Genomic DNA, 12063 nt, shown 5'->3' with positions numbered 1-12063 from the left:
AACCGCTCTATTTTTTCCCCCATCTCTACTATGTGCGTGCCAATTTCTTCTCTCGCATCGGTACCACACGCAATCCTGCAGACAGGCGCAAGAATTTGGCCCTCCCGCCTTTTCCCTCCCAAGCGAACATTTACAGGAAAGAGAGGAGCGAGTGGGCGGTAAAGCGAGACCGTACCTGACTGGCTGATGAAAAAGCAAACATCGTCTCTGAAGACAGGGGTGTTTCTGTCCAAGAAGTCACTGGCTAGTTCAACCATAACAGGTAATTCAGTCAGTTCTTCCAGAACCTGACGGGTCTGGTAAAAGGAGATGTCAGAAAGTTACGTATTACAGCATGTTTAAAAAAAACCCACACAAGCGTTTGGACTACAAAAAAAGCCGCCTAGTTGCCACACACCGGAAAATATTACTATCAAAATACCATGTGAAAATTAGTGCTGGATTATATTTTAATTACTCAATATACCCACGCTCAAGTCACGCAACTACCCCTGTGAAAAGTGACCCTGCTTCTGGCACCACAAAAAACCTGTGAGGCCATCTCCTCCCTCACACGGAGACTGTTCCTAAATCAGCCTTCGCTGATTATATAACACTATATATATTTATAGATATATATAAAAAATCCAGGGTGTCCTTCTATCAGACTGTAACTTGTATTACTGAAGAACTCAGAAACCACCACCTGTATCTGGGCCAAGCCAGAAAGTTGTTTTGGCCAGTCGATGGATTCCTGGTACCGTTAGCTGACAGAGCTCGCCAAGATGAGCAAAAATTTTCTCTTCTGGTCCTTGTAAATCAGTGAGCACGGCTGTGTTTTGCAGCATTTCCGAGAGAAGCTAAAAGATTCCTCTGCGAAGTTGCAGAGTGCTTTTAATTACAACATTACCGGCTGCCAAGCTACAATCCAACAAGGCTTCATCTCCAGCCATCGCGTTTTAACCGATGATTAGGTCAGGCCTCGAGGGAACGAAGTCCCCGGCTGGCTGTAGGCACAGCGGGGGCTCTGTACGGCACAGAGCGGAACCTCTCCGCCCACTGGGGGAGCACCGCGATGTCTCCACACCATCGCACTCTGCGTAAACAGCAAAGGAGGAAATCCCACCTGGCTCACAGCAGCCCCTACCTTGCTGCAGTGTTTGCGTTCTGCTCTTGTACTGTCCCTTCTCTGCCAACTGTCTTTTACAACAGAGTAGGTTTTGATTTTTAACGCCTTCCATAGCAATGAAAGTCACAGGCAACATTTTCGTAAGTATTCAAGTTCTTCAGCTTTTATTTCCTACTGCTGTTGCTGGTGAATTAAAGGTCTGGTATGTGCAGCTTTCAAAAAGGTCTTCGTTCATCAGTGTGCACTTGCGCAGTCTTAACCGTAAATCAATCCTTAACCTGCTCGACACAAGCAATACCGTGCCGGCAGCGCAATTCCAGCTACAGATCGCAAACAGATCGACTGACCACTTACCGCAACTCCAGCATGGTAACTTGTCCCGCAAGCAATAAGGATTAAACGACGACACCTCTGAATCTCCTTAATATGATCCTTCAACCCACCGAGATTCACTGTAAGCGAGATCCAGAGAGAACAGTTAGGCTGACCAGGTAGCACAAATTCTCAAGGTTACCGGTGCCAACACACAGCGTGTCACAGTCTCCATCAATGACTTTGCAGTAACAAAAAGCAACCCTGCCCCCACTGCATGTAATTCTGGCAGTGCTCCCTGTGAGACACGCACATGGTCTTACGCCACCAGGCTTTAATCTCCCGTGTCACCACCTACTTCCTCCTCTGTTAACTACCGTGAGTGACTACTAGACACGGAGCTGTCAAAAGTAAAGGAGGCTTAATCTTAATTACCAGTGTAGTCATCAAAGTTGACCCTTCCTCTCATGGTATTAACAACAGATTCCGGCTGTTCAAAAATTTCCTTCTGCATAAATGAGCTGAAGTTACCTACAAAAGAAAGAAACAAAACAAATGAGAACACTTGAAAGTACCTCCTGGTAATTTACATTTTTCCTACGTATACAGGGAAAAGCTTGGACCAGTGTCACTACCAGACCAGGTACTGGTCAGAGATTATTAAGCTGGTGCTTCTTTTTCTGCCAAAGCATGAGCCCGTCGTGAGAGCTGGAGTCAAGTTAGCAGAATGTGCTGGTGAAGGGTCAGATCTGGAATGGCAAAAGCCCACTAGGGATCGATCTTTGGAAAAACGGATGCCTGCAAGCAGGAGGCAAAATCCTCAGTCCCACAATTCTCCTCACTGCAGTGTCTGCAGCTGGAGGGAAAGTCCCATTAGATGCACGGGCAACTTTTTACTTTTTTATAGTAAAGCCCCAGAACAGGGGCCCCAAAGCTCAGGCAGGCTGTGGGACTTCTGACTTGGAGATCCTCCACACTCGACTCATCAAGGCCCTGTAATGCTCTGCTCCTCGGCCCTGCTTTTAGCACAGGGATTGGACTCGATCCCCTCCAGAGGTCTTTTTCAACCTGACCTCTTCTGTGACTCCAGGGAGGACCTGTGCACCTACGCAGGTGACATCTAAGCGATTTTACCCTTCATAATTTGCTGAAGCTCCATCTGCAGGGTTTGGACGGCACGTCCGGGGTGATCGCCTGCTGTGCGTTTAATCCGGTGGATGGAAAGACGGCCATCGACCACAGCTGCTACATCATCATCTTCAAGGAAAATCACTCTGTTGGTATGCTCAATGACAGCACTGTAAAAGCATATACCATTTGCCGTAAGCCATTATTCTTCACAAAAAGATGAGGGCTGCAGCCCTATTTATAATCCAACATACAGCTTTTGATTCAAGAAAGTTACTCATTTCAATGGAATTTCTTTTAAAATGAGTACTGTAAAGCACATTTCCACACTGCCAATATAACTGCATTTTTTCCACCTACCTCATTATTAATTTCAGTGCCTGCTTTAAGAAGAAACTATGAAGGCCTTCAACAAAGAGCATGTGCAGCAGCTCCCATTAGGAGCTCGGGAGTGGAAGTCAGGAAGACAGTAACTTGCCAGAGCACGCAGGGTGCCCAACTGTAGGTGGAGAGACCTTTCTCGGTGTTTCCAGGAATAAGCCGTTGTCCCTCCCTGCACCTCATTTTCCCATCTGTAAAACTGGGGACAGCTTGGCCATCACGTCGAGATGTGCTGCAAAGCGCTCCAAGAATGAGGAACTACCGAATACCTTCCCTGCCTGCAGGTTACTTGGGCATGTCACTACCGGAATTACCAGTGGGGTTTAACATCTTTAGTCCGGTTTAGTCTGTACTCTGACTTAGTGGATCGAGGCAAGCTCTACTGACATACAGCAGCTCTCCGTGTTAGCAGCTTTCGTTCTGACCTTGGGCAAGTCACTGAAAAGCTCTCTAAAATCAGAAGACATCAGGGTGTCCTAAGACTTGCCAAAATGCTCTGACGAGAAGAGCTGCAGAGGTCAACCATAGCAGTTTATTTATGTTTCTGGAACAAGTATTCATTTCCCTAATTTAAAGCAAATCCAAAGTTCTGGTAAGGCTGCTGTCAAGTTAGTCTTTCCTCCCTCCTCTGGGATTAAAATAAATCGCCTTTGATGATAAAGGCATTGTGCAGAGATCCCTGGAGAATCAACACAATTCTCCTGACAATTAGCATCTGTCCTGTTAATTTAGATCAGTACTCTCCCACGTTTCTTTTCACTCACCTCTGGAATCTTATCAACAGATGTGCTCAAAGAAGGGTAACGCCACTATTCCAAAGGGAGTGTTCCTTCCTCTAACAGAAACTCTCACCTAATCCACCTCTGTCTCTTTCAGGGCCGCACAGGGTAAGGAGTCAATGTTTGTAAAGCAATGGCCACACATCCGTATGACTATTATTCATAAGGAAACCACATCTCTTGTTCAAGCCTCAGCTTTAAACAGCGTAGTTGTATGTACGCTGAAAGACAGTGAAAACCGTTACCTGGCATCAGAAGCAAAGTAGTACTCCACAGCTTTCTCCTCGACAGGGAAAAGGCAGGTGGTACTGTCAACACGAGACAGGTTGCAGCTTCCCTTCTTGTCTTTACCTAGAAGACACGAGGATTAGGCACCGCGCGGACTGGCACATCTGGAAGGCAGCTGCAGCGTCAGTCTCAGCCAGAGGTCCCAACACCCAGTATCAACATGAAGCACTATTTTCGTCACTGGGAGCAGTCGCAGTAAAGTTAGCGGGGACGCTGGAAGAGGGCAGCAGGGTAGCGCTCCTGTTCTTGTGGCCTGGCTCAGTTTGCCCGCAAGGGCTCTGGGTGCTTTTGAATTAAGTCTGCAAGTGTCATCTTAGTGCAGAGTTTTACATTTAGGGGAAAACAGCAGTAAAAATTCAAATGAAAGTTGATGTGTGGCTCCACTAGGAGAAGAGAACTGAGAACTCAAACTGCTTTATGAGCACTCACATTTACCAACATTCTCCCAGCTGAACCTGTCCGGTTTATCATTTTAAGTTTCTCCCGTGCTCCTCTTTCACTGGGTGACATTCTTCCAGAGCGACCCCACGGTTCCACTGAGCACCGGCAGACGGAACCCAAACCTGGTTCTGTCTGGCTGAGCAAATGTGTTCAGACACGGATCAGGAAATATGTGATTAAGTACCCAGCTGTGTTCCTGAGCTATCAAACACATCCACCTCATTCTGATCCAAAAATTGTCCAGCTGGCAAACCGCTGTGAGTCTCACGCTCCTGCCAGGGAAGTATCCAGGTGTACTGAAGGACAAGAGGCAACTTCTGAAAAACTTGTACTGAGCCTTTAAAAAGAGTTCAGAGCTTCCCCAGGGATCCTTTCTGGAGTACTCTGGCAATTCCCAACACTCTCTCATCCTCCGCCTCCTCTTTAACTGCAGAAAACATGTCTCAGTGCCAAAGCTCATCAAGAACGCAGATGAGTACCAAAACACCTACTGCTCCAACAAAATTATTTGCAGTTGCTGTGCACGGTACGGGAAGGGGTGGGAGTGGATCAATCAGCCTATCTCGCCAAAGGTGACTACTGCTGAAGAGTAACAACATTGAAGTTACTCTATTATGTATTTATTCCGTAAGCTCTAATGTTGTGTTTCACCTGCGGGACACCGATCTGATTCAGGGGTGTAAGTAAAGCTCGTGATGTTTAGATTTATACTTCTGTAAATGCAAATGTAAAGAAAAAAATACTGCTTTCATGTTGATACTCAGTAAGAAGGTTCCACTCAGCCAACGAATTAGAGCCCTCCACTTCAGTTATTAAGTCAGTAAATGAGGAAAACAACTCCTTTGTTGTTGAGACAGGACAGAGTGATTCGTTGCTGAGAAAGGACAGAGCAAAGGTGTTAGTGGCTGCTCTCCAACAGAAGCACCCATACTGGATCAAAACATGCAAATTTTGTTTCTCAAAACGCATTTCCCTGCATTGACTTTATTATGTCGCATTGCTTTCCTGTATTAGATTCTATGCTGAGCTGGAACTGTAATGTGTTCGTTTTGTGCACATACACGTGCACTGGGTGTATATCTTACAAGGAGTGGCTGCGAAGTTACTGTGGGTATTACCAGCAGCGATGGTTGTTATGTTATCTACAGATTTGTTCATAGATTTTCCGTTTACCTATGGATAACATGGGTTGTTGCTCTGCAGCGCCTACCTCCCATTTACTAGCATTTAGAAGTAATGCTGAAGTAATCTTTTCGTCTTTTCCCTTCTAAATCAAAGAATGGAGACATCATGGAGAATTAACACAGGGACAGTGAAAAATGGGCGGGGAGTGAGGGGGCAGTATGCATTGAGTATATTTTGATACCCCTTCCCTCTCCCAAACCCAAACACGTGGCAGTTCTGCAAAGGTACTACAGCACAGATTAATACATCTGCTTCTTAATAGATTCTTCCACGCTTACTTGAGCAGCATTAAAGTTTTGATTTCTGTAAGAGGTGTTTTCAGATAACAGCATTAGACAACTACTGAACTGATGATTATAGTCAAAGATATTCAAATCCATATTTCATATGGTCCATTTTTCAGAAAAGCCTTAGTGCCACTGAAAGGTGAGGGACTTTGGTTCTTAAAATCCCTGGGAATTAGCCTGACTCAGAATTTGACTCTATGAAATTCAGGTTGATTTAAGAGAGATACATTTAATAAAAAGAAACAAAACCTCCCCTAATGTTTGGGTTTGGGTGAACCAGCTTCTGACAGAGCACGAGCGTAGGTCACCTTTCAACAAACTGATGTTTATTTCTCCTCCGGCAAAAGCACATGGACTTCACCCCCTGAGCTGTCAGTGCCCGCGGTTGGAATCACGGTTATCTACAGTAGCTGAGGATCAGCCCTCTCCTCTTACAGAAAAGTGCTCTTCTGCTTCAGGTGTGAGCTTGGCTCATCACATCACACACAGTGGCTTAACCTTTACACAAATTAACTACTTAATGTGAATTAAGAATGGTTCACCCTGATAAATGAGCAAAGAGAAGTAAGTTTCAGCCTCAGGTCAACCTTACTGCTTCTACCAGAAGCTGCAAGTCGGAGTCACCCTCCCATTAGGAGGGAGGATGTCGCTCTTTGACAATCTGAACTCCAGAAGGAATTTTGGAGAATGCCTGCATTAGGATTGGTAGCAGCCTCCTAACAGGGTTTTACTCTATTGTTTTGTGGGGTTTCTTTAAGGTAATTTACTATTTCCTTCCATAATCAGAGCTGCAGGGAGCAGCACGCAGCACAACCTGTGCTGTCATCAATTCTGCACATATGCTGAGCATTATTATGTCAGAGTATTTCAAATGGGATGGGCGGACTGATGGGTGGATTTTCCTGTGTCGCTCATGGTGTTTCTGATCCAGAAGGAATTCTGGTTATCCCACTTGTTTCACTACACTACACGGAAAGCAATAACCACATATTAAAGAGACAATGCGTATTTGTCTCATTTGTGATTCCTTTCCTAAGGAACTGGAGGATTTGTCTGAAATTTCAAGCATTAGATTTTCTCTGATAGGCACCTTCCTCCATTTTTATGGATATTCCATCAAAAGAATGATCCATAGATTGTACAGCTGAAAGTGTAATTGGGGAAAAAAAAAAAACAACACAGAAAAACTTCAGATAATCAATGAAAAAAATAAAGTGTTACATACATACATACATAAAGGATTACTGCGAATTATCCAACATCGACCAAGAGTAAACACAGACAAAGCTGACTGGGACCGGTTCTTCCCGTTCCTTTGCAGCATGCTCTCGTTAGCAACACCGTTAAGAAGTAGTAAAAGCTGCTGCGAGAGCGAGTCCTTGAGAACACTGCGGGGCTCAGAGAACTCGTCCCGTGCCCAGGACCTGAACAGGCTCAGACTCCTCTGGCAACGGGAAATTACGGGATAACTCTTAGCCAAGGGTGCAACTATGTGTCTACAGTGGTAAAACACAGGTGTGAGTGAAAGACGGACGGACAACAGAAATACACACGGCCCCACCAAAGGTAACAGCATTCTACTTTTTTTAAAAATTATACTGTGGAGGGGAGGGGATGTTTGTGATAGTGCAAAACCTACAGCCGCTCCGCACGGGCATTTTGTTCTTGAAAACAACCAGGTCCATGAATGCCAATATACCACACACAAAATGTAAACTCAGTTTAACTCAGTTTAACTGTACTGTTAACTTTACTGAACTGTTCTAGTCTATTTTATTCTATTTGACTGCCTTAAGATGTGTTTTCCTTGCAACCAGTGGACGTTAAAGCTTCAGTTCTAAAACTAGAGACTAACTTAAGGTAGATGGTGGTACAGCATGTGGTTAAAAACTTACTGAAAGCAAATAAAATCTCTCTTTTATAATGGTTTAATTTACAGCTGAAAAGTTTAAAAGTGCAATATGTATTCCAGAGAGCACAATTGTTCGTGAAACCTCTGCCTGTACAGCGGGCTGAGCCTGAGTGGAAGGTGGGAGGGGGTGCTCGCGCTTACCCGTCCGGTAGAGGATGGGGATGTGGTCGGTGGAGAGCTTGTGCTCGCTGCGCACTCCGATGAGCAGGGGGCTGCCTCGCCTGCAAGAAGACACTGAGTTACAGCCCTCAGCGCCCAAAGAGTCGTCACACAGACATCTGGCCTGAAGGGACCATTACTCTCCAGCACAGCAACTGAACTGAACGAAAACAGACCAAGCTCCTCCCAGGTAAGTTGTTGGTGCTGCAAACACGGGAGGCCACAAGACAGAGCGAAGGACTCTGAATAAACACAGCACACGGACATGAGGAATCTGCCTCAAGTTTAGTGGAAACTGCAAGAGTACCTGCAGTCCCACAGACACCTGAACCAGGAACGCACCGGCTGCTGCTCATCGTACGGACCTACAAACAGCATTGGCACCAAAATTCAAACCCTCAGCACGTGTAGGGTCAAACCAACCCGACTGATGGTCACATTTAAAAGGAGAGTACAAAACCTGACCACCACACTGGCCCCGCTTTAGGTCAAACAGAGAACTTGTCCAAGTGCTGCCACAAACGCAAAGACAAAGGAAGAAAGAAAACCATCTCCTTTCAAAGCTCTCACAACCAGACTCAACAAAACCCACACCAGTTGTGATACAGCTGTTCACTAGGAATTTTTTGAAACATTTTGGGGGCATTTTGTTATGATAAATAGAAAACAAGAGAAAGGAAATGAAAAACACCAGCCACCCTCAGCCCAGCATATACAGTGTGACGAGAACATCCTCTGCTCCATCACTGACTAACTTGGAGGGGGGACAAAAAAGAAAAAATGACATAAAGGGTGTAACAAGAACATTCTTTCCCATGGCAGTACTGACCTGGTACCCACCGCCTGGCCAGGATAATGGACGCTTTTGAACACAAGGGCGAAAGCACCTTCCTGGAACAAGAGAAATGCAAACTGGTTATCCTTTCATTTGAGGCCTGGGCCACCGTTTCAGGATTCCCAGCACAGAAGCTGCCCCCATCTTTCTGCGAACAAGTAAGAGATAAGGAGCAGAGCCTTCACAGCCCTCTTCAGAGCCACCAGAAGCTCCAGACAACTCGCTCCGGAAGGGTGTCCCTCCCCTGAGCCCGGGCACCTCATCCTCAACCAGAATGAGTCCTCTGAGCTCCCAGACAGGCACCGCACTCGGCCATCACCCGTGGAAGTGCTCCTGCCCTCCTTCAGAGTGCGGTGAGGGGACTTACAAAGGCAAAGATATGGCAGAAGCAGCGCCACAGCTTTGGGGCGTTTCCTCAGGTGCGGTGCCACCGGCTGTACAGGTGAGCCACCGCAATCTGCCAGCAAAATGTGTCCTCGGCCTGTTGTTACTACAGCTGCTGCCAGGGAAATCACTCAAATCTCCCCAACACTGGGCCGAGGTACATGGTGGACAGATCCTGTGCACTATTTGGCCAGAAGCGACGTGCGGAGACAGCCGCTGTGCAGCGACGTTCCCAGCAGGGGTCAGCAGCTCCTCCCCATGGCAGGGTTTGGGGGACGATCTGAAGCACAGACTTATTTTCACGCTGTCCCATTGCCCCCGTGCTCACTCCCCAACACACCAGGCACTGGCTGCCTCCACATACTCTTGCGCCCCAAAATTTAGACATTTTTCACATGAGTATTGACTTAACAGTTAAAGACAAAGAAAGGTATGTCTGAGATAAACTGTAGGACAGACAAAACCAGTCCTTGGTGTGTGCCACAGAACATCCTATGGCACCGTCTGGCACTGGCACTGCTGGAGTACAAGTGTGTCACTTCCTGTGCACGCATGCGTGTGTCTGTCTGTACTGGGCTGTGTGTCCCTGCCCGTCCCCGTGTCCCCCGTGCGCCCCGCTCCCAGCATTACCAGCTGCTGGATGACCCTCTCCACCAGGGTGGTGAAGCTGATGTCGTCGCTGTCCCGGTTGTCGTACATGTACTTGACCAGTTTGGCGATGCTCTCCGTGTCTGTCTCCGACTCGAAGTCGTACCCTTTGCTCTCCTGCAGCGACAGCACACGCTGAGTAACCAGCCCTCTCCCTTCCCTTCTTCTCCTACCCTTTTCCCTCCCCCCGTTGTCCCAAGTCTCCTTTTTCTTCCTTTTCCCAGCCTTCTTCTTTCCTCCCTTTCCTTTTATCTGCATTTTTCTTCCTTACCTTTTCCTCATGCCTTTTCTTCAGCCTTCCTCCCCACCCTATTTCCTTCCCCTTTTTCTTGCCTTTTGTCCATCCTTCCCTCTTGCCTTTCCCTTTTCCTTCAATACTTTGCCTTCTTTCATCCTTCCTTCCTGCCTTTCCTCCTTCACTTCTCTTCTTTCCTCTCCTTTTTTCCCTCTTCCTTCCTGCCTTTCCTTGCTTACCGCATTTCCTCTTTTCCTTTTTCCATCCTTCCCTCCTGCATTTCCTCTTCCTTCTCCTCCCCTCCTGCATTTTTCCATTCTTTCCTGCCTTTTCTTTTCCTTCCCTCCTCCATTTCCTCCTTCTTCCTTTTTTCCTTCCCTGCTTTTTTCCTCTTCTTTTTCTGCCTTATTCTTTCCTTCTTCCCTTCTTCCTCTGACTTCCCATTTTTCCTTTTCTCCTGCTTTGTCTCCTTTTTCCTCCCTCCTTCCTTCCTTCCTTCTTCCTCACCCATCCTTCTTTCCTTCCTTTTCCTTCTTCATGTTCTCCTTCTTTTCCTGCATTTCCTCTCCTTTCCTGCCTCCTCCTTTCTCTTTTTTCTTCCTTTACCCCCCTCCTTCCTTCCCTGTCCCTTGGACTTCTTTTCCTTCTATTTCCTTTCCATTCCCTTCCTTCCCTCCCATTTCATTCCTTCTTCCCTGTCTTTCCTTTGCCATTTCCCTTTCCTTCATTTCCTTGCCCTCCTTGCCACTTCCTTCCCCTTTCATCCCCTTCTTCTTCCCTTTTCCTTCCAGCTTTCTCCTCCAACCAGCACACCTCCTTCCTTTTCCTTCTCCTTCCTTCCTGCCTCTCCCGCTCACATCAGCGCGCTGGGAAGTGAGTGTGAGTCTCGGCAGAGTGAGGAGAGTGCGGACGAGTAGAAGAGGAAGCGGCACCGGAGGAGCGCGCGTGCACCGGGGGGGAGTACCGGTGCGCAGGAGTGCACGGCCCAGTGCAAAAGGGAGGGGGAGTGGTGTGAACGCAGGGGGGAGTGTGAGCGGGAACCCAGTGTGAGGGTGAGTGTGAGTGGGGAGTGTGTAGGATGGAGAGTGATGGATGTGCAAGAGGACAAGTGAGTGTTCAGTGCGAGAACGTGAGTGTGAGTGGGGGAAGTCAGTTTAAGTGTGAGTGGGGGTGGGTTTGACTGCAAATGTGGAGTGAGTGCACGTGCGAGTGCTCCCCTGGAGTGTGAGCTGGGGAGTGCACAAGTGACCAGGAGTGGGGGAATGTGCGTGAGTGGAGGGTGAGCATGAGTGGGGGAGTGAGTGTGCACACAGGAGTGAGAGTGCAGGAATGAGTGGGGAGGCACGAGTGCAGGAGTGAGCGTGAGTCGGAGAGTGAGTGGGGGGTGACTATGAGTGGGAGGAGTGGGGGGAGGGAACGCCAGGAGAGAAACCAGTGGGGGTGTGGAAGGGAGTGGGAGAATGAGGGAGCACGAATGAAGGGGAGCGTAAGAATGAGTGTGAGTGCGAGAATATGAGTGGGGGAGTGAGTGGCAGAGTGAGGAGTGTGAGTGGAGGAGTGAGCATGAGCGGGGGAGTGTGGAGTGCGAGTGGGCGGTGAGCCCGAGTAGGGAAGTGTGAGTGGGGGCAGTGAGAGTACAGGAGTGAGTGTGTGAGGAGTGCGAGTATGGGTGTGAGTGTGAGAACATGACCAGGGAGTGAGCGTAAGTAGGAGTGAGTGTGAGGACTGTGAGGAATAGGAGGGACGGGGTGACTGGGGAGTGTGTGAGAGGGTGAGTGGGAATAGGGCTGAGTTGGGGAATGGGGTAGTGAATGGGGAGTGGGAGTGGGGGAGTGAGTAGAGGAGTGAGTGTGAGGTGAGTGAGGAGTGTGAGAACGAGGGGGAGTGAGTGAAGTGAGAGCAGGGGAGTGTACGAGGAGTTGGGGTGTGAGTGGGAGAGTTGAGTGTGAATAGGGAGTGTGGGAGTGGGGAGTGTGAGTGG

General features: G+C 47.8%; 1 protein-coding gene across 1 annotated transcript in view; it reads right to left on the bottom strand.

The window, feature by feature from the left end:
• The window catches only part of GFPT1 (glutamine--fructose-6-phosphate transaminase 1), a 26875-nt gene that overhangs the window by 6682 nt on the left and 8130 nt on the right, over positions 1-12063 (bottom strand). The window contains exons 6-14 of the mRNA XM_009892973.1: positions 9830-9964; positions 8810-8871; positions 7963-8042; positions 7000-7053; positions 3954-4059; positions 2555-2718; positions 1856-1951; positions 1463-1560; positions 176-296 (exon numbers count right to left, since the gene is read on the bottom strand). Of these exons, the coding sequence (XP_009891275.1) occupies positions 176-296; positions 1463-1560; positions 1856-1951; positions 2555-2718; positions 3954-4059; positions 7000-7053; positions 7963-8042; positions 8810-8871; positions 9830-9964 (916 nt within the window). The remainder of the gene's footprint in view (positions 1-175; positions 297-1462; positions 1561-1855; positions 1952-2554; positions 2719-3953; positions 4060-6999; positions 7054-7962; positions 8043-8809; positions 8872-9829; positions 9965-12063) is intronic.

Source organism: Charadrius vociferus, unplaced genomic scaffold (genome assembly GCF_000708025.1).
Source record: "Charadrius vociferus isolate BGI_N301 unplaced genomic scaffold, ASM70802v2 scaffold1339, whole genome shotgun sequence".
NCBI lineage: Eukaryota > Metazoa > Chordata > Aves > Charadriiformes > Charadriidae > Charadrius > Charadrius vociferus.
Note: the sequence above shows the minus strand (reverse complement) of the source record. Positions and strands in the feature narration are given on the sequence as shown.